At 44.5% G+C, this 22,966-nt stretch overlaps 1 protein-coding gene across 1 annotated transcript; it reads left to right on the top strand.

Moving 5' to 3' along the window:
• Positions 1–1,114: 1,114 nt before the first annotated feature.
• Positions 1,115–22,777, top strand: smg6 (SMG6 nonsense mediated mRNA decay factor; the record flags this gene model as incomplete). Its single annotated transcript, XM_080013137.1, has 19 exons — positions 1,115–1,205; positions 2,099–4,547; positions 5,890–6,082; positions 6,698–6,808; positions 7,679–7,785; positions 8,619–8,697; positions 8,826–8,936; positions 9,479–9,694; positions 10,429–10,490; positions 10,614–10,759; positions 10,848–10,961; positions 13,432–13,603; positions 14,457–14,676; positions 15,392–15,571; positions 15,653–15,820; positions 16,763–16,907; positions 19,918–20,165; positions 20,298–20,379; positions 21,241–22,777. The coding sequence occupies 19 exons, from the start codon at positions 1,115–1,117 to the stop codon at positions 21,369–21,371; spliced, it is 5,025 nt and encodes a 1,674-aa protein (XP_079869263.1). The 3' UTR covers positions 21,372–22,777.
• Between the last annotated feature and the right edge of the window lie 189 nt (positions 22,778–22,966).

Raw genomic sequence — 22,966 nt, 5'->3', positions numbered from 1 at the left:
CAGCATATAACGTATCAATTATTGTATTGTCTACCAGCAGTACTTTCCCACGAAGAAGGGGCAAACATGACCTTATAGGGTTGCATGGAAAGTACAGAGCAGTTAGAATACACAAAAAGAAATGGGGGGTGAGTGTGATGACCCATCTATCTACACACTGTATCTATCTATCTATCTATCTATCTATCTATCTATCTATCTGTCTGTCTGTCTGTCTGTCTGTCTGTCTGTCTGTCTGTCTGTCTGTCTATCTATCTATCTATCTATCTATCTATCTATCTATCTATCTATCTATCTATCTATCTATCTATCTATCTATCTATCTATCTGTCTGTCTGTCTGTCTGTCTGTCTGTCTGTCTGTCTGTCTGTCTGTCTGTCTGTCTGTCTGTCTGTCTGTCTGTCTGTCTGTCTATCTATCTATCTATCTATCTATCTATCTATCTATCTATCTATCTATCTATCTATCTATCTATCTATCTGTCTGTCTGTCTGTCTGTCTGTCTGTCTGTCTGTCTGTCTGTCTGTCTGTCTGTGACTGACTCATTCACCCCAGTGTTGAAAGAGACAAAGTGAAAAAAACCGTTTCTTGTCAATTGTACTTTATTCGTTTTTATGGTCGAAACAAAACAATAAAAGTCAAAACAAAACAAAACAAAACAACTAGGAGTAGAATTACAACTGACACCTGCGACCACAATAGGTTCCACCCACGACACACATAGTTTCCAGACTATGTTACTGCCAAAAAGTTAGCAACGGGCGCAATGTCGTTTTAGAACTGTTTGTTTTGGGGTTTTATGGCGTCGATCCGCTGAACTCTTCTCATTCCCGTTGCTTCTGTCCACGGGACACCGCGCAGCGATACGTGTGTGTGTGACGTATTGTGACGTAGTAGTGATGGAGAAGTGTGCCTTTGGATTTTTCGGTGTTGAATAAATGCCGCGACAGAACAAAACTGAACGCGCACTGAACGATCACTATTATTGTTATTGATGTTGTTCCAAACACCCAGCACCCCCCGACGTGGAATTGGCACGCAGGGTTAACGTTTCTTATTTTTGACCCAACTTGACTTCCGTACCTCTGTTGTTTGTTTTCTCGAAAAAACCAAAATGGCGGACGAAGTGGACAGAGTACGAATTTCAGCCGCGGAACTCCGAGCCGAAGCGTCGAATTTGGTCGTTACCGCGGACTGTCACGGAGGTGAGACGAAGCGCCGTGGCCGGGGGGGGGAAACAAGCACGGTGGCAAAAAACCGCGCCTGGGTCAAATGCGCGGGCCTTTGAAGAAAAGCCGATTTGCCAAGTTTGCAGCTGTTTGTGTTAGCCAGTGAGGTGGCTCACATGTTAGCCAACTCGCTGTTCAGCGTGTTTTGCTTGCGGTTTCACTTTGACAACAACCCTGCCCTTAGGGAGTTGTCACACTCCGGGGTATGGAGCACAGAGACAGCTAACATGTCTCCAACCGCCAACCATAAATAAGTTATCATAACTTACCATAGTTACCATAGCATTTTCTTTCTCGGTTGCTCAATTCCCTATTCCTGATAGTATGAATTGTGGATAGAGAGGTTTGTTTATTTTCTATTTTTTGTTTGGAATACTTATAGACGATTGTTTTTAATGTGTGCTGCTGCGACACCGCTCTTTTCCTCTGGGGGTTGATTGAAGTATCGATCTATGTATCCATCTATTCATGTATCTGTCCATCCATCCATTCACCATTGTTCCAGTAAATTTGTGCTGTGTGCAAAAGTCATCGTTGTGCAACAACCAATGTGCAAGAATGAGGTGCTACTGGTCCGCTGTTCGGAGCCTGTCCGAGGCTGTAATAGTTGTATATCATACATTGTAAATAATTACAATTAAACAAAGTAATTGCAGATTTGTAAATTATGAGATTTATAGGCTATTACAATTGTGGAAAGTTTGTGTTCGTCCATGTAGTGTATAAGGCGAATAGTGAATTTAAAATCATTGAAGTCATGACGATTGCAGTAAATTAAAACAGAATATTATCAGAGATAATTTTACCTGATTCTGGTCAGGTTTTGCTTTAACTCTCATGCACACTCTCCCATTTCTATGTTTCCGCAGAAGAGAACCTCGAGCATCATCCACACCTTCAGCAGAAGAAGTGCGCGACGAAGCGTCCTGATTTGCCATTCCACCTGCCAATGGCAGAACAGGGACATTCTCATTATGACAGTGAGGGAGATACTACGGCACTTGATTGCCGCGAGTCCTCCAATCTGATGAAGCATGATTCACGTGATGATACGTTGCTACCTCAATCTGAGAATAAGACTGTAAAAGTTGTATATGAACGTACAGATGGGGGGGTTGGTATCAATATAAGGGACGAAGACAGACAAAGAGGTGACGGTAGTAATGGCCAGAAGTGTAGAAAGGCCTCTGTGAACAGCAGCAAATGTGCTCGACCAAAGGCAGAAGAACGTCAAGGGAATGAGCGCAGTGACAACGACCAAGATCTCCAGGAGCCTGCTGGAGCTGCTCATCACGCCCGGAGGACCCGTAAGCCGGATCAACAGTTTTATCAACCGGGGAGCCGTCGAAGTGTCCAGGGAAAGGAGCCTGGAGCGGACAGGGAGCCAGATAAATTTTCCCTGAAAAAGGATGGGCCACAAGCAGAGCTGGAATCCCAGCATGAAGAGGGGAAAAGGCAGGAAAACCAAACTGCATCTGCTGTTAAAGAGGCAAGGAAAGAGCAAGAGAAGCATGGAAGGGAAGACAATTTAAAAGGGGAGAGACTCGATGACAACAAACAGAAGAAGGGGCGAAAAAATGCACAGAAGCCTCTCTTGCCATCTGTGGCCGGAGTTGAGACCCTCACTAACAAAGTGGAAAAACTTAGCCTGAAAGGGGGGGAAACAGCGGGAGCTATTGGGAAAGAGGACAGAAAACGGAAGCCCGCTGACGAAGCAAAGAGGGGCCAGGCTGCGGCTTTGTTGGCCAAAGGAGGAGGAGGAGAAACCGCCGAAAAGAAGAGGGAACTGGCAAACCCCAGGAGGAGAGGAGCAGATAGGGAAGAGGAGGACCATTCAGAGTCCAGGAGAGGAAGGGCTACGGCAGGAGTAGAGGAGAAGGAGGACTCCCGGACAGCCGACAAGGACAGGAGAGGCTCGGAAGGGAATAGAATGACGTCCCAGTCTGGAAAGATGGAGGCGCCGCAGGATAAGGGAAGAGAGAAGAATCGAAATCGAGAGAACCGAAGGAGGAACAACAAAAACCTGCCCCAAGATGAGGAGAAGGGCGCCAAGATGATCATGAAAGGAGACAGGGCTGCGGATGGAAGCGAGAAGAATAAATCCAATGCTAACGTCGCGGCTGCAGCTTCGAAGCGCTACTCCAAATCAGACATCCGGCGCTCGCGAAACCGTGCTTACAGCAGCAGCTCGGTCAGCAGCGCAGACAGTGGTGCTGGCCAGCGCCTTGTGACAGACAAACAGAGGGTCCAGTGGTCACGTCTTGGGCCCGGGCGCCGGGAAAAGGCCGAAGGAAGGAACAGCGGCGGTGGGAACCAGTCACGGAGCGGGCCGATCAACGGCCACTCTTCTACAGAGTCAGCAGAAGGGAGCGAGATGAGCGATAAGGTGGAGGACAGACATGGCAGGAGGAGATTTGGAGATGACGGGGTCACAGAGAGACAAAAGGAGGACAGGAACAGACAGAGAGCGCCCAAAGGGAGGGGGCGGGGCATACTTCACATGCCACTCGAGAAACAACCTGGTACGTATCGCCCTGTTTCGGGACAAGGCGAGGACATCCACCACCACCGCAAGCAGGGCTCTGCTCCTTCTGGCAGAGGTCGGGGTATCCTGGTTCTTCCTGCCCACACAGACCTTTCTAATTCGCCAGAATCCGGGCAAAGGCTGCTGTTTAGCGGGAGCAGGGGAGTGGCAGGTGGCAGGGGGAGAGGAGGCAGGGGAGGAGGGATGAGGCGGCTCTGGGATCCCAACAACCCCGACCATAAACCCGCTCTAAATCGCACCCAAGTGTCTCCACATTCATCAGTCCAACAGCCCATGTTCTTGCAGACGGGCAGCGGGTACGGGCAGCTTCACTTCCTGGATACGGACGACGAGGTGACAAGCAGTCCTCCTGTCCGCCAGGGGGAGCACTTCCCTACCCAGCAGCAGGCTGTTGCCATGGCGTACTACAAGTTCCAAAACTCTGACAACCCCTACTCCTACCCCATGTCCTCCGGCAGCCCACATAACCCCAACACCGCTGGTAGTCAGCGTTATCCACACCCTTACAATATAAATCCTTACCAAATGGCCCCAGCCAACGGTATGTACCCAAACCCCGGGGTGGGTCAGTTCTGCGGGGCTTACAGGGGGGCGACGGCCTTCTCCCAGCTGGGGGGCGACGGTGGCGGCGCCCCCGTAGAGGTGGAGCAGCCCACCAGGGCAGAGCTGGGAAGGCTCCTGCGAGCTGCGGATGCACAGGAGGTCCAGCTCAGTAACCTGCTTTCCAGGGAACGGCTGAGTGCGGACGGACTGGATCGCATGTCCCAACTCAGGTAAACAAAACAAAACAAAACAAGAACGACCGAGTGGAGGGTGACGAGGGGGGAACAGAAGTCTCAAGGGGATGGAGAGGAATGTAAATTAGAAGGCATTAAGAAAAGGGGCATAACACAACAAAGTCAAAATAAGTACTTAATTAAGAAGGTTATCAAGAATTGTAATAATTAGTAAAAGTTTAGATTAGTCTAGAGGAGTTTAGAGTTTAGATTCCTGAGCGGGAATGCTCCCTTTAAGACGCCTTTACATCAAATTCAGCAACTTATCAGACTGTCGTAACTCATACCCTGATATTCGTGGCCGTGCATGTGTCTCAATTTTGCATCAATCCTTTCAGATATATTGGGGAAAATGGCAGAGAACGTTATATGGATTGATGGATGGATGGATATCAATCTTCTCAGTACAGTGACGTAGTTTTGGTCAGATGCACATTTGTCATTTTCAGTGACTGGAAAAACTTCCCTTTTATGTTGTTCAAATACCACAATTTATTAATATAAAGTTGTTTAGATGCTAGCTTTGGCTGGCTTTGCCTGTGACATACAGTGGTTTGATACTACCAACAAAATGTCATTATTGTAAGTCGCTTTGGACAAAAGTGTAATGTAATATAAATAGAGAGAAAGTCATCCTAATTCATAATAATGTATACATAACCTTTTATAGTTATAGATAGATTTAATTGGGTTCTTACCAGGTCCTTGAGGTTCTTGAATTTCTCCCTTAACATTTGAGTACATTGAAAATATCCCCTTTTCTCCTATGCTTCAAAAAGTCCTTGAAAAAAACGCGACCATTGAAAACCTGTGATGTTCCACCTTGTTTTATTATTCAAATCGTAACGTAATAAACATTTTCCACAATCGCTTTTACAACATGGGTGATGCCAGGGGAAAGAAAATTTAATTCAGCTTGGTTGGAAATGGACACTTAGTAGATGACAGTGATATTAATAATATATTTCAATGAAAATTGTTTAAATTTGTTTGGGGTGCTGGGAAAAAAAAGTGTTCTGGGGGAAAAAGCACTTAGAAGTCCTTGAATTTTATTTTGTAATACCAGAATGAACCATGTTTTAAGTTGACTACTTTCAAGTGATGTTCCAATAATGTTAGCGTGGCAGTGGCTTCAGAGTAGTGGCACCGGTCCTAGTGTCGGACAAGGTGAAAAGGTTCTGCGCACCCTGTTCCCCATGAATATTTCCAGTCGATTGTAGGTGTTTGTTGGATTCAGCGCCATGGCTTTACCGAGGAGAGACGGTTTTACTACAACCGATCCCGATGTTCATGAGGTTTACCAAGCTCCTATTTGGTGCCTCCCTTGTGTGCGCTGCAGAGCGGACCTCTTGACGCTGTACGAGCAGGTGATCTTATCGGACATCGAGTTCTCCGACTCCCAGAACCTGGACCAGACCTTGTGGAAGAACGTCTTCCATCAGGTCATCGAGCACTTCCGGCAGCTCCTCAAAGACCCCAAGGCCGACAACGCTGCCCACATCAGGAACATGCTGCTCACGCTGCTGGATGAGGTACGACGGCTTTTACCATTCCCTATCCTGTACTTGGACTCTACTTGATCTCAAAATAAAAAAAGAAAAACTATATTTACAATGGCAGAGAGAAAATGAGTCATATATATTTTCTTAAAGGAAGAACCATTCCTTCCTTTTTTGGTGCCAGAGGTGTTCAATAACTTTTACTAACAGGGTTCTTAACCGGGTCGTTGAGCTGCTTGGAGGCCTTGAATTTTGTTGTCAGAAAATTAATTTCTGGAATACAAACTAGTGCCCTTTGTGCCAAAGTCCTTGAAAGGTCCTTGAAAAAACAGGATAATTGAAAACCTTTGATGTTCACCCTTGGTTTTGTTATTGAAATCATAAGGTTATTAAAAAAAGTGGAAATAGACACCTATAATAGTAGATGACAATGAGATTAATCAATATGTATACTAATATAAATAATAGACAATGAGATTAAGACATTATATTTTAATTAATAAAGATCACATTGAAAATGGATTATATTTGTTCTGCGTGAATTCCTTGAAATTGTGAAAAATAGTACGTACTTGAAAGTCCTAGAATTAAATTTTGTGACGCCAGTATGAACGCTGTACTAAACAAACTTGTCTAACTGTGTCACAGGGAGCACTATTCTTCGAGGCGCTTCTCCAGAAGTTGCAGGCCGTGTTTGAGTTTAACGTGGAGCACTACATGGATGGAATGGCCGTCCGAGCTCGCCCGCTCCGCAAAACGGTAAAGATCCCTTCCTTGTAACGTCAACACTTGTATGTAATAATTATATTTACACAGTGAAAGATTCCCTTAGTAAGCTCAGCAAGCGTTGATATCCATCAAATGTAATACATGTGAGGTGTGTTCTCAAATGGAATGTGTTTTGCAGTGGTGGAAAGTAGCCAAGTACTTAAGTACATTTTTCAAGTAGCTGTGCTTATTAAAGTATATTCCGTTTAAAAGACTTTTGACTTTCACTCCACTACGTTTCAAAGCAAATATCTAGACTATTAACTCTGCTCCATTTTTTTTTAATCTGGATTTGTATTTATATACATTTTGTTTTGAAAATATGTATTTATATCAATGCACATTCTTTAAATCAGGATTTATATTTATATTGGTCATAAGCGAGACACAACTCCTCTACAGGAAAAATAGGTGCAGTCGCACCTTATGCCATATTATGGACAGATTTTGACAAGTACTTTTAATACTTTTAAGTTAATTTAAGAGCTAGTACTTATCTACTTTTACTGAAGTGCAAACATCAACATGGTGCTTTCACCTCGACTTAAGTCATTTTGTGTGTGCGTATTTGCACTTTGGCTAGAGTAAAAGCTCCAAGTACTTCTTCCACCGCTGCTGTTTTCCTTGTTACGGCGAGGCTACTTCCTAACATGGCTGCAACCTCAAGAATATCACCATTAGATGAACTTTGGTGCTCAGCCAACATGCTTTAGTCGTGTGTCGTTGCAGATGTCATGAAAATGCCGATTACGTGTGGAAATTAAATAGGTTTGTGAAGTGTGTGAACTCTGCTAGAGCCTGCGACAGCACTGCCGAACCCCTCCTTTGTGGTTTATTTTGTGCGTTATGTGTTTTTCATAGGTGAAGTACGCACTCATCAGTGCTCAGCGCTGTATGATTTGTCTGGGAGACATCGCCCGTTACCGGGAACAGGCCAGCGACTCTACCAACTACGGCAAGGCTCGCAAGTAAGCCTTAATGATCACTGCGGCTGTTAAGTGTGGACTCTTAAAGCCCGGTTACTGTGCGACATGGACACGCACACGCACACACACACACACATGTTCAATGTTGATGGTTAACGCCTTTTGAATTTATCTAATTCAGGTTGCTCTGAATATCAAAACAGGATAGTTCTGAATTTGTTTTCACACAACCCCCTCACGAGTTTCGGGAAAAAAACATCTCATCCTACCAAACAAAGTGGGGATCAAACCGGCGTGATTGGCTTTCATTGGCAATATTTTCAAAACTGATCTCCATCACAATGTCACTCAAATATCTCCAGGAGCTCTGCTTTCTTTAGTGTTTGTTTTATGGTTTTCATATAGTTTTCTTTCATGCTGGAAAACAAGGAACCCTTGCATAGTATAGAGAAACAGCGCAGGGACCCCTATTTTTTAATTATTTGTGTTGTATTTGAAGCCTTAACCTCTTTATATACTCAGTCATAATGCTTCCAGTTCCTGGGTGTTTTCATTATAGATTTAAATTAGTTCCATTCGTAGACCTGTCACGGAGCATAACGTAAGAAGCTGCGAATGGGCTCGCTTTCAGCTGATTACTGAAATAAAAAAAATACACCGCTGCTCTCGTGTTGATGGGTGGGGAAACTAAGATAAATATAACAAATTTTCACAAAAATTATTTTGACATTTAAAAAAAAATATATATAAAATTGGCCCCCTGCAGTACCTCAGGGTCTCTGTCCACTGTGTATGTATGCGTGTGCAACGCAACCCGTTTGCCGTACCTTCACCCAGTACACTTCAGTAATGACTGCACTGATGTGTTCATCTAGCTGGTACCTGAGAGCCAAAGAAATTGCCCCAAAAAATGGACGACCCTACAACCAGCTGGCCCTGCTGGCCGTCTACACGGTAAGCCATCGGTGAGGAAGGGACCGATTTTTTTTTTTTTTCTTTTCTTTTGTTCTTGCGTTCTTCTCATTTGAGCTGAGCTGATTCCTTTGTTCTCCACCCTCCGACCTCCCTCCTCTGTCATTCAGAAGCGGAAGTTGGATGCTGTTTATTATTACATGCGCAGCTTGGCAGCCTCCAACCCCATTCTCACTGCTAAGGAGAGTCTGATGAGTCTGTTCGAGGAGGCCAAGCGCAAGGTATGCCCCTCACACACACTTTCTCAAATGATTTGCTGATCTCTCTGTCCCGCTATTCAACCTCATAATGAAGACATACAAGTCAGATGTAGTCAACTGGTATTTTAAGGTTATTTATTAGCAATGCGCCGACACCACTTCCCTCTCCCGCCGACATAAGAGTCCAAGTACTGAACTTTAAGTATTGCCCAATGCGAAGGCCTAAATGCCCGTGTATTCACAGATTTAACATGAAACATGAAAATTACAGAGTAAATACAACGAAACCCATCGTTTCACAATCTCGTAGCTAGTGGTAAGTCTACTTTGGATGTTTACGACATTATGGCTAATAATCAAAGTCCCTGATTCAGAATGTGAATGGGATTTTCCCCTTCCCGAAACTCACAGTTGAGCTCTGTCGGTGACGATGATCCACTTCAAGTAGTTAACTCTTTGCGTGCCAGTCCTTCCGATAACCAAGCTTCTTGTGTAGCTGATGCTCGGCCTAGCCAGCGCAGCTGCGCTAAAACTGTACCTGTGCCAAAACAAAATGTTGGCAGGCGGACCAAGTAGAACGGAAGCGGAAACAGGACCACGCGGGAGGCTCCAGGGGTCCGGTGGTGCGGGGCCGGGGAAGAGGGGATGAAGGAGCCCGTGTGGAAATTTGGATTCGCCCCACTGGACCCTCGACGACTCCGTCTTTACACAAAGGGGGCAGCGAGTCCAGCAGGGACTCCGAGCAAGACGTGCAACTGAGCGCCCTCAGCGCCAGTGATGTGAGACCCCTGCACCCCACACACACACACACACACACACACACACACACACACACACACACTCTCATGGTCAGTTCTGTACGGTTCATCATCACAACTCAATGACGAGAACCAACAGCTTTAAGGTTTTTCACTGTTATAAATTGCAGCAAAAATCTCAGTAATAAATCATTACTGTTTTCAGGCCTATTGCACACTTTCATGGTATGGTAATGTCTTATGTATGAAATAGCTATAGTAAACATGTTAAATGAAGAATACTGGATCACATTATTATTATTATTTTCTTTTCTTCCTTCAGAACATTGACTCAATCTTTATGATAAACAGCCACAATGAGAGGATTCAGGGACAAATTGTCAGTCTGGCATATCGTCAATTGAGTTTAAAGCCAAAATATGTTGGAAGGAGATGATGTTGCCTTGATTTCCAGCCTGCGGTGATGATGATTTTCTATTTCACACAGATGTCGCTCCTGCCCGCGTTTTTTTGCGGGGGAAATTTGGCCATCGTGTTTTTATTTTTCACCTCAATGTGACACATAAGCGGCGTATCGGATTGTACGAACGCCAGCGCTGTGCGTCCGTTGATGCTCCCCGCCACCAGGCAGCACCGGCCTTCTAATCCTGCCATGTTTTCAGATTCGCAATCATTTTGTATTCTCGTTGGCTTTATTTTCTCGTTTAGAAATGAGTCATACTGTTGTTGGTCTGCTCTTGTTCCCCCGTCTCCAGCTTAATAAGAGATTTATTCTGAGTTTCCTGCATGCCCATGGAAAGCTCTTCACTAAAGTGGGGTAAGTGGCTTTCTTCCTGTCTCGCTGCTCTTCGTTGTTTTGTTTTTTTAGTTTTGTTTTGTTTTTAGTTGGTTTTGCGGATTACATTAATTGGTTCGTGCTGTTCCTTCCTTTTTCCGACAGGATGGAGTTGTTCCCTGGAGTGGCGAGCCGCGTCCTTCAGGAATTCCGGGCGCTTCTTCAGCACAGCCCCTCGCCCTTGGGCAGCACACGCATGGTACAAATCATCACAATAAACATGTTCACCATTCACTATGTTCACAGCAGAGGTAAGCGAAACAGCCAACCGTAGCACAAATGAGCAAGTATTAGCAGCTGCTGCGTGCCTTACGGGTTCCTCGCGTTTCTGTTTGTCAGACAGTGAAGGGGACGTGCGCTCAGTTCTGCAGGAGCAGGCGACGGCCTTGGGCTTGGCCATGTTTGCGCTGCTTGTCCAGCGCTGCACCGAGCTGCTCAGAATGACACCTGCAGGTAAACGCAGTAAGCAATACAAATCTGATGCATTTAAACCCCGGTCTGTCGTCTCCTGGTTGCTCGTCTTGCGGAGCAACTACTATGCGGTCCGGACAGTGCAACCCTCCTGTCTTTAAAACAGCTGTCCATGTTTGCCTGTAAACCAGAACTTCTCACTGTTAGAACTTACCATGTCTGTGGAAATACAGCTGCGCTCTCAGTGACGGGTGGTCGTTTTGTGCCGTGTCGGGCACGTCATTTATTTTTGATTTTTGATTTTTTTCCTTGCATTACATTTTTTAATATGAAAGTATTATATATATAGAAAAGAATTTCAGTTTCCATGAAAACCAAAAAAACATTTACCCTTGGTATTTCTGTGGGTAAAATATCAATCAAACAGATCTACTGACATCTACCAGGTAACAAGCTATATAAATATACACGTAAATCGATAGTTCGGTAACTTCTAAATACTACAAAGTGTCAGGGTCTAGACTGCCCACTGGACACGTTCCAACTGGACATTCTCAATCTGAATCTGTACATTTATAGTAAATAATATGATGATGTCATAAAGCGTCTTACTTTAAATCTCATCTCGTTCATTTTAGAACGAGACATGTGACTTCTCAGTTAACCAGACCAACTGAATGGTTTGGTTGATATCTGCACTCTATGTGGATCGATTTGGATGAAATTCAAACCACGAGATGCTTGGACAGCAGATTAAACGATACCTCAACCCCGTTCGTAGCCAATGCTGACTTATGTGTTCTCGTTTCTTCCATGAGGGTCATCAAAGACGTAAAAGATGCAGTCATTTCTCTTAAATATATTGAGGCTGTTGGTGTCAGATATGGCACATTTTCGCCTCTTAATTTCTTTACAATGGGCCTTATTCAGCTGCAGGCAGCAATACACAGGGACCAGGTTAGCCGTGTTTGATACAAATTACAGTTTTCCAAGTTGTGTAAAACACAGCATCGCTTCATATCGACACCTATTACAAATTTTCCTAACGTAGCATCAGTTCGAGTTGTCACTCATCTTTACATCAGCTTTAATACGTAAGCATCGGCTGAGGTCATGGCGTGGTGACGACTCTCTGTGACTCATAATAGTTTGATAATATTGGCACCAGCTTTCGGTAAGAGACTGAATCATACCGGAATTAAGTGTCCCAGTTACGTACGTTTATTTAGAGGAACGGGACACGTAATCGCCCGAGATCCGCATATTTAATACTGGAGCTTAAATAGCGTCCCGCTCGCTCCCTCAGAGGACCCAAAAGTTACTTGCATTGTTGATCAACCATGTCATATGATTTTGGGGCTTTAATGCATGATCGCAATGACAGATTTATCGATCCGGGGCTATTTTTGTAAAATAAAAATAATAATAATTTTTAGATCAGGGCTATTTTAGAGATTTTTGTTATGAACTTAACCCATTTGTCCTTAATTACTTGTCACATGTTACATGTTATGTAACATGTTAGGTAATGTTATTTGGTAGTGAAAACTTTTACAACCCGCCTCTTTTATCGGATTGGCTAAGAGACCATAATGTGAGAGGGAAGCGCCGACGTGTCAAACAAAGGATTTCAAGTGGCGTGCTCCAAACGATGACCTTTAGTGAAGGCACGTGTGCTTTCAGAGGACCAGAGGGCGGATATTTCAATCCGCAGCTCAGGCATGGCACCAAAAGGAGGCACTGAAATCTGCGTTGCGTTAGGAATTGGTTGTGTATGAGAGAGAGATCAGTGGGCTGCGTGCAGCTCTACAATGTAATCAAATGATTGCCATTTTAAATAGTAAAACAAAAATCAATCTATGGGAAACACTGAATAAGCTAATAAAACTGGATATAAAGTACATACAAAATTGCATTGGAAAAAAAAAAAAAACATACAGTATGTGCATAGATATTCTTCCTACCCACGTGCGTATGTTGATGAATCTGAACCATTCTAAATGGACCTTGCGTGCTCGCAAATGCCAATTTGCATATTGATTCTTCTCCACATAAGGGACTTCCTGTATCCTGCTCAGAGGTAAATGAAGAGGAGGAGCCGACTCGTAAAGTTCGGCAATATCATTTTCCAGGACTGGAAAATTATATTGATTTGTGCGTAAAACTGGTCCGAGGCAGTTCTAAATTTGTTCCCAAAACAAGGACAAATTCAACTAAGAATGTGTTTATAGCTCAACATTCTCTGTGTAAGGAAGTACTTTTTACTGTACTTTAACATCTTTATCTGTTATAGCTATTGTTATCCTTGCAGCCTTTCACTGTTGGTACAATAAGAAACCGACCAAAGAGGGCTACTACAACTATTAACTGTACCTTTGAGAAACCTATTCTCCAGTTTGGGAGAATACACAGGTCCTCTATATATTTCTGCTCAAACGTAGCAGGAGCAACTTCTGAATAAATCTGACGATTAAATGTTTTCATGATCTTGTGTCCTTCTCCTCTCCGTCAGAGCCCGTTCCAATGGAAGATGGAGAGGAGGCAGGCAGGGCGGAGTCGGAGGGCATGGCGAGGGTCTCCAAGTTCTCATCGGACCTAAAAGAGCTGCTGCCAAGTATAAAGGTCTGGTCTGATTGGATGTTGGGGCACCCGGACCAGTGGAACCCCCCACCGTGCGGTGTCAGGTAAGTTCGCCTAGGCCACAAAGTGTAAAATATGGTATATAATTTGGTTTACAGCAAATATCCTTCAATATGCCACAGAAAGATAAATATACCGGTTCTCACAGCAAACCATTTCAAACACATTTGGAACTACAGCTTTGCACTTTAGTGAACCAACGATACATCCTCTGTAACAGTTGTTACCAAACTTTAAAGAGGCCTGTTATGCTTTTCCTTATTTTCTCTCATATATATAATTACAATTATTAGTTAATTACAACTACTACCTTTAATTACATCTACTATGGTTAATTACAACTACTGCTTTTAATTACAACTAGTACTGTGAATTACGACTACTACTTTTAATTACATCTACTGTTACTTACAAATACTACTTTTAATTACATCTACTGTTAATTACAACTACTGCTTTTAAGTACATCTACTACTGTTAATTACAACTACTACCTTTAATTACATCAACTATGGTTAATTACATCTACTAATGTTAATTATAACTTCTACCTTTACTTAAATCTACTGTTGTTAATTACAACTACTACTGTGAATGACAATTGCTACTGCTTGTAGTGGGATGTGGAGTGGCACAATTCATGCATGTTTTCTTTGCTATTTATTCCTCCTATTCTGTTTTTCTCCCAAGTTATTATTTATATTTCTGAGTTTATATTTCTCAACTTCTTATTTGGAAGTTGAGATGACCAGGGAGACTTTGTGATCAAGCACTTTGAATAAACATTGGTCTGACTTTGACCTTGTTAATGCTACTTCAGTTTTAATGGGATCTCATAAATACACGACGCGATTCACTCGCCCCGTGTTTCCCTTACGCTGCCTGTTCTACCTCCAGCGGCAGCCCCAACGTGTGGCAGTGTCTGGCCGACCTGTGTAACGCACTGGCGCAGGTGGACCACGGGGAGGCGCCGCTGTACAAAGCAGACACGGACGAGGTGGAGGGCGACGAGGACCTGAAACTCTTGCTCCTGAAGGAGGACACGGTGCTGGCCGGCTTCGTGCCCCTGCTGGCCGCGCCGCAGGAGCCCTGCTACATCGAGAGCCACACCGATGAGGTGAGGAGGAGTGCCGGAGCTCACTGTATCCAGCTCCGCAGTTTAAATACCAGGTGCTTGAGGTGCTTGAATTTCCTCTTGAATAACGCCTACCTTGGTTTAAAAAAAAAAAAAAGCCTGGATAAAACCGACAAGGCTCTTACCAGGTCCTTGAGCTGCTTGAAGTGCTTGAATTTCGTCCTCAGAAATGTAAGCGCTTAAGTACCGAGGCTCCGCGTCCGTCCCCGTTTCTCTGCTCGCGCAGCCTTTTATTTTTATTTTTTAGAAGGGTTTAAAATATGGGAGATTTACAGGAAAATAAAAAATATATATATATTTTGTCCACTCCCATGTTGATTAGAGTATTAAACACTTGAGAAATACCCGTCTAAGGTGCATTTTGAACAGATAAAGTGTGTGTGTGCGTGTGCGCACGCACATTCACTTGAAGTGGGTCTAGTCTGTTTCAAGAGAGAATTGAATCCAACAGTGTTGGCGGCAGCGTGCAAGAAAATGGGCTTGGTCTAAAAACTGGTTCCTGGTTCCCTCATTTGATGAATTTGCTGACAGGCTGGTTTTTGCTATAATTTGTTGGTCTATCCCATTTAGAGTTGCCTGTTTTCCATGTGCTTGTCTGCTTGTCTGCCTGTCTACATGTCTTGTCTTCTGCTTTCTCTTTCTCGATCCCCCCCACTTTATCTCACATGCACCCTCCCTCCTCCATCCTCATCCTCAGGCTCAGGCAGCAAACTGCAAGAGGGTGACGGTGCTCAAGTACTTCCTGGAGGCGTTGTGCGGACAGGAAGAGCCGCTGCTGGCCTTCAAAGGCGGGAAATACGTCTCCATGGCAACATCCACGCCATCCGACCACTTGGCGGATAAGGGAAGCGGGAAGGATTCTCTGATAGAGAAAGAGGTGAGACCAGTTTCCTTTTCTTCCGCCATGCCCCCCAGCCCTTCCGGAGGCGGCTCTAAAGCGTAGCTCTTGCCCCGGCAGGCCGACGACGTCATAGTGGAGGCGGAATCGTCTCTGTCGGCGTCTGATGGCGAGGTGGACGCCGAGGAGGAGGGAGACGGCGAGGACGACATCCGAGAGCTGAGGGCTCGACGCCACCTCCTGGCCAGCAAAGTGGCCCAGCAGCAGAGACGCAGGGACCAGATACAGGTAACACACCGCACACATCACGGAGGGCCAGTGCTTTCTCCTATTCCCGACAAGTACAAGACGAGAGAATTTGATTTGGATGTTTGCCGCTCGAGGCTACGCTCGCACCAGATGCACTTTTGTTGTTGTTGCTGTTGAAGAAAGCCGGAGCGCATTTGTGAGTGTTTCCAGCTGGCCCCAGAAGAAGCAAACAATGTTACGCCAGTCTCATTGCAACGTCAAGTTTGCAAAACGTTAAACCAGCTTCCTTGACAACCTGAAATATTGTTGTCATTTTCCCATGAAAATTCACGTACGTCTCGGCAAAATTAAAGTTTTATTCAGTGTGCAACAAAATCCAATATAATATTAATTTTCAAAAGAATAAATAATATAAAAAAAAATAGTAGTTTATATGATTAATATAATCATATACTGTATACTATAATAGTAAAGTTGTATATATTTGTCTTGTTACCTCACCTTTTATTCTATTTTATTTCATTTTTTTCATTTATATTTTTATTATTTTTATTTACACCATTATTTTTTTCAAACTGTTAAACTTATTTTAAAGCCGCCACAACATTAAAAATACCTGCCTAATATTGTATAGGTCCCCCAAGTGGTTTTAGTGTGTGTGTGTGTGTGTGTGTGTGTGTGTGTGTGTGTGTGTGTGTGTGTGTGTGTGTGTGTGTGTGTGTGTGTGTGTGTGTGTGTGTGTGTGTGTGTGTGTGTGTGTGTAATTAATTGTATATATTTGATTGTGTTTCTCCAGACTTAAGTTTTTTTTATTGCTAATTGTTTGTGGAAAAGCGCACCAAACCTCACCAAAACAAATTCCTAGTCTATGTAAATGTACCTAGATTCTGATTAGAAAACATTCTCATTGCTGTACACAGCCGTCAGCACAACTAAGTAAAAAAGACCTATGCTTGTTTGTGTGCGCTTTGGTTTCTCCAGGCAGTGCTACAGACGGGCGGTCAGCTGGAGCTGGAGGTGCGACCGCAATTCTTGGTCCCAGACACCAACGGATTCATAGACCACCTCGACGGGCTGCAGAAACTGCTCCGATGTGGCACGTACATCCTGGTGGTGCCGCTCATAGGTGAGGCTGAGACGCAGACGGTTGTAGTATTAAGAACGTCGTTTGTTGTTTTTTTGGTTTTTTTTTCAAACAGGTATTTTTCAATGTAACGGCAGCATACGGGGGCACAACGTTGCACATTTGCCGAAAGTGCCTAACTTGCGTGAACGGGAAGAGTGAAGGACCTTTGCCATCTTCAGGCCAGGAGCCGAGTCGACCGTTATTTGCATTATTGGGCGGGGCTTAACCCGAGATGGCAGCACATCTCTACCTGTCCGTTTGTTTGTGTGACTGCTCTCGTGTTGACTGAGTGGTATCCGTTGTTTCTGAAAAATACTGGTCGATTTTGCGAGTTGTTGGGATAATTCCGCCACTCGATTTAAAGGACTTGTGTTGATGTGACCTGATCTGACCGTCTGTTTGGACCACGGAGCCTGTTTCACTGCTCAGAGCTGGAATGCCGACACGCCTCTTGATTTTGATGGACTCCAATCTCTTGTCATAAAGTAAAGGGTTTCTGTCCGGAGTTGCCCTTTCACACATGTAGAAAAAAAGCGGAGAGAAATGAAAAGCAGAAAGGAGTACGAGGTACGAAGGTAAATAACTGGCGCATGATAGAGACGTCATCGACAAAGATTTTAAGTATTTCTGTTGAGAAAATAAGCTTTTCTTTGTGATTTGGGGGACTTTTACTGGAACAAGATCTCTCTCATTTATGATATAGAACTAACTTGGAAATACCGTTATGAAGCTTTTACTGATATTATGAATAAACATGCTCCCTTCTGCAAATTTAGAATGAAAGGCCGAAACAATCCCTGGTTTCCCCCTCAGCTGTCCAGTCTACTAAAAGAAAGGGATGTTGCCTGGGCTAAAGTCAGAAAATCCAAATGCGTGGATCCGTCAAGTGCCTAATTTTAAGGCGGCTCCGAAATCGCTTTACCGCTCTAATCAAGAAGGCTAAATCTGAGTTCTATCTTTCTAAAACTTCTAGTAACTTTAATGATCCTAAGAAATTCCGGAAGGAAATAACATCTTAATTTGGGAGTGTAACCATGAGTTGCCAGCCTTCATTGCAAAATACTGTAACTGATAAATCAGACTCAATATTTGAGTCTTTACATCCAGATCCCAAACAGCCTAATGAGCAGAGGGTTCACTCTTCAACACCCCCAATTAATGCTATGACAGTATTCAGCCATTCAATTTGACTCTTAATAGAGGTCCATAGAGCCTAAAAGCAACTGGATCTGCAGGTTCAGGACCCGCAGATTTGTGAGGATGCTTTTAGGCGAGGCCAACTTGATCCTTACTTTCTCAAGTTAGCTGTAGACTTTATAGCAGAACATCCGACTCCTTTTTTAAATCTTACCCTTATGGAAATCTGCGTATGTTCTACCTTGGCTGAAAGGAGGGGACCCCTCAGTTGTTAATAACTACAGGCTTCCACCCCAAATAATCTGTTCTAGCTAAAGTCCTTGAAAAGTTTCTTCGTCAACAACTTGAAGAATTTTGGATGCAAATGGTGTTCTATCACAACCTCAGTCAGGTTTTAGAAAACAGCACAGCACAATAACTGCTGCTATTAAAGCGGTGAATGACAATATGGAGTCACTGGACGGCAAAAGATATTGTGCACCCCTTTTTATTGATTTGTCCAAGGCTTTTGAGACAGTTGGCCATGTCACCTTGGCCAGACTACAGACAGACTACGGACAGACTACAATATCGACCTATCAGGGCATGCTGTAAGGTTTTTATTTATTTATGTTATTACTTATAAGCTAGAACACAATGGATCCAGTTTGCTGGGTCTTGCTCTTCCTTCCTCCCTCTATCAAAAGGCGTGCCCCAGGGTTCCATACTAGGACCACTGCTGTTCTCCATATATATGAAAAATCCTTGTGATAATTTACAAAATGCTGTGTTCCATTTTTATGCAGATAGTTATCTATTGCACATCCCCTTCAGTAGACTTGTAGTAGTACAAAGACTTGAATTCCTGAATTCTGCCTTTAATGTCGTTCAGTCCCATTTAGCTCAACTTAGCTTTGTGTTGAATGCAGACAAATCCACATGCATGCTATTTTCAAATAGCAAAGAGTTAACTTGTAATCTTCGTAAGATCTCATCTGCTCAAGGGGTTGAAATTGAAATGGTCACAACATGTACATATTTAGGCATTATTATTAATCAGAAGTTATCATTTAATTCACACAGAAAGCCTTTTTTCCGAGATAAAAATTAAATTGGGTTTCTTTTTTTGGAATAAATCCTGTTTCACCCTCCAGGCAAGGAAACACTTGTTTTCAGCAACTTTTTTTTACCTTTATTGGATTACGGCTATCTGCTATTTATGAATGCACCTGACCAGTGCCTAAACAAGTTGGATACTGTATACCACTGGGCTTTACGTTTTGTACAATCTTGTGGCAATGTCTGTATGTGTGCAGACTTTTGCATCGGTAGGCTTTTATATATAAATCTGTCCTTGGGCTGGTTCCTCCTTATCTATGTACAAACATGTGTAAAAATCAATACGGCATGCGCTCTCCTGATATTCTGCAGATGTTGGTCCCCAGAGTAGGAAGAGAATTAGGCAAAATAGCTTTTAAAAACACTGCCCCCTTCTTCCTGGAATAGTCTACTGAAGGACCTGAATTGTCTGAACTGATTATTTTGGGGGAATTTCAGACAATTTTAGAAGATTGTCAAAATAGTACTCTCGGTCATTGTGATTGCACCTAAATTTCCAGTGAAATTGCTTTTGAAGATTGTACCTGTTAATGCATCACAACTGGATTTGTGTCTTGGAACTTGTATTACATTTGAACTGTAGATTGTGTTTGATCGTTTGTAGTGTGTGACAGTTGTATATGTCTGTTTGTATTGTTTGTGTTTATTGTTGTAACAATGTTTACGCTGCTCTCTTGGCCAGGTCACTTTTGAAAAGAGATTTTAATCCCGTTGACACTTTTTACCTGGTTAAATAAAAACACAGATCGAGAACTCCGACGTTGCTTTCTTGCAGTGATCACGGAGCTGGATGGCTTGGCCAAGGGCCAGGAGAGTTTCGGCGCCGGGCCAGGCGGCCGCGGGAATCGCGGCAACTACGACAACGGCGCCCACGCCAGGGCCGTGCAGGAGAAGGCCCGGCTGGCGGTGGCCTTCCTGGAGCGGGGCTTCGAGGCCCGGGAGCCCGGCCTCCGAGCCCTGACCAGCAGAGGAAACCGGCTGGATTCCATCGCCTTCCGCAGCGAAGACACGTCCGGACAGCAGGTGGGAGGGAGACCACACACACACACACACACACACACACACACACACACACACACACACACACACGCTAGTAGATTTTGATGTAGAGAGGTGCCCCAACTTGTATTGAATTTGCCCCTCCCCTCCCCACAGGGTAACAATGACGACGTGATCCTGTCCTGTTGTCTCCACTACTGCAAAGACAAAGCAAAGGACTTCATGCCTGAACAAAGAAGTAAGAGCACTTCTGTGTGGTGTCCTCAAAAAATCTGACGAGGACTTGATTTCCCCTTCAACATGTTATTTTATTCACCCAGCTATTCTTATAAAACAAATCTGAAGATAAGATGCTAAACAGTATTTTTCTATAATGAACATTGCACAGCACTCGTAATGTAAGAAGTGAACAAGAACAATAATAACATGTGCAGCTGCTTAAATGAACATTTAACTTAAATGAAATGTAGATAAAATCAAAATACATAAGGCAAATAGGCCTTAATCTAAATAAATAATAAAGTTCTTGGTGTTGCCTGTCTTCGTCGGCACGTCTAGTCGGCATATTTCACACAAGGGATATTTACCATATATCCCCAATTAATGCCAAACTATGGATGTTAGTGGCCCTCTTGTCAATGATAAATCATCTTTCTCCTCCTCCGAGTTGCTCATTTTGGACAATGCCGCTCCGGCTCCGCCTGCAAAACGCCCAGGAGGGAGGGGGCGGGGCTTCTTTCTGTGTCGACAACCGTAATTGGCTAGAGGTGAAAGGTCAGCCTTCGGTCCAAATTGATTGGCTTTTCGTTGCCGCCTGCCTTACGCTTCTATAAATTGATAATTCAGCACAAGACGTGAAAATGATCGAGCTTGTTTCATTTTGGGGGGGGGGGTGTTCGCGATAAGTGTTGTCGTCGTTCTATCGCCAACACTTAAGAAAAAAGTTCTTCCGAAATCCTCATTCCTGAGGTGTAGCCTCCCGCCGGACCCAACGCTGAACCTTCACACCCAGCAAGGGAAATGTAATGATGGTGACAGCACTGATGTTATTCGCTCATAAGGATTCTCGGTTTTTTTTCCCCGCTGCGTGTGAACCCAGGTGGACCAGTGCGTCTGTGGAGGGAGGTGGTTCTCCTCACCGACGACCGGAACCTGCGCGTCAAAGCGCTGACCCGCAACGTCCCGGTCCGGGACATCCCGGCCTTCCTCAGCTGGGCCAAAGTGGGCTGAAGACCAACCGGGCTTCCAAACCTGGCGGATCCCGACTGCTAAAAGCTGCTCCCTGCCCGAAAAAAGGAGTGATGACCACGCACCGCACCACACCAGAGGAGGGGGAGGAAAATGGGGAATGCAGGGAAGAACGCCGTCAAGGTGGAAAAACACAAAAATCTAAAGCGCAAACCGGTCAGGGCGGTTTCTCTGACCTTTTTTTGACCCCCGGCCCCACCCCCCTACTCGCGACGAGCCGCGCCTCGGTGTGTTTTCGCGTGCGTTGAGATCAGCCGGATCTTGACGAGGCTGGATCCGGGTGGGGGGGGGGGTGGAGGAAGGAAGGAAGGAGCTGAGAACGGGGCGCCCAAATTTCCCAAGTTGTCCGGCCCGGCCCCCTGCGCCGCCGCGGCCCGTCGGCGCGGTGATAACGAGAGCGAGAGACGGCGAGAGAGCGACTTGACTCTGAGGTGGAAAAGGGAGACGGGCGCAGGGAGGGAGCGACGTGGAGGAGCGTGGAGGCGGGGGGCCGCGCCGAGGGGGAAGGACACCGGGGAGCCCCCGACGCCCTCTACACCTCCCCAGGGGGTGGAGGAGCGGGCGTTGCGCCCGATGCCGGATGAGGATTCTCCTCGGGCCGTCTCGCCGCCCCATTGTCGACCCATCTGGGTATAAATATGTAAAAAAAAAAAAATGTTTTCGGTGTTTGTTTTTGAGTTCGTATGTGCACAAATGCTTCCTTTCCGTGTGTCATTTCTTTGGTATTTCCCGCATTTGCTTTCAAGTACTTTCAAGGACTTCCGACCCTTGACGCAACCGGTTGATTCTTTTGTCCTAAGTATTAAAGAAAACAATAATAATCATCTGTAGCACTAAAACCGCTAGAAGTATATTAGTAGGTTTAGTGGAGTTAAGAGTTTGATTCCCCCCCAAAATAAATCCTAGAATTGGCTTTAAAGAAAGAAATGACCGTCCACCGTCCAGTCTCAGCATGGATTCCAGTTTTTTTGTGTGTTTTTCTGTGTTTGATGCGTTGAGGTTGGGACGACTCACGTGACCGGTCGAGAATTAGGATTTATTTGCCGTGCAGTTTGTTGCCACGTTTGTTTAACCCTTTTATCTTTTCATGTTTGATGGCCATATTTTTCCCGTCCACTACCGTCGTCTGGGATGTTGCCAGCCTTCGCGTTGGCGCATCTTTGTTTTTTCCGCTCTAAGGGTGTAAGACGCCCCACTCCGCTGCGTCGCCCTCTCGTTTTAAATCAGGTTTTGGTTGATATCGCCTGGTCTCCTGACATCGTTTCTGACTCCTGTGAAATCTGAAGAACCAATTTTATGAATAGCTGTCGCCCTAGTTGTACTCGCACCCTTACACCCAGCAATTTGTTCTCGACGTCAACAGTTTCCTTCCAATAAAAGTTCACGGTACTGACTGTATATTTTGAGGTGGATCTTTTTTTTTTTCTTTTTGGTCCAATTTATTGTATTTAACTGGTATAGTGGCGTCGTCTCTTTCTTTAATGTTCTGCCTTTTGTAAAATAAATAAAGTTTATCGGACACCTATGACGCTGCTTTTCAACCAGGATTTATCGTCTGTACATCGCTATCGGCCGAT

Source organism: Zeus faber (assembly GCF_960531495.2).
Source record: "Zeus faber genome assembly, chromosome: 14".
In the NCBI taxonomy this organism is placed as follows: domain Eukaryota; kingdom Metazoa; phylum Chordata; class Actinopteri; order Zeiformes; family Zeidae; genus Zeus; species Zeus faber.
Note: the sequence above shows the minus strand (reverse complement) of the source record. Positions and strands in the feature narration are given on the sequence as shown.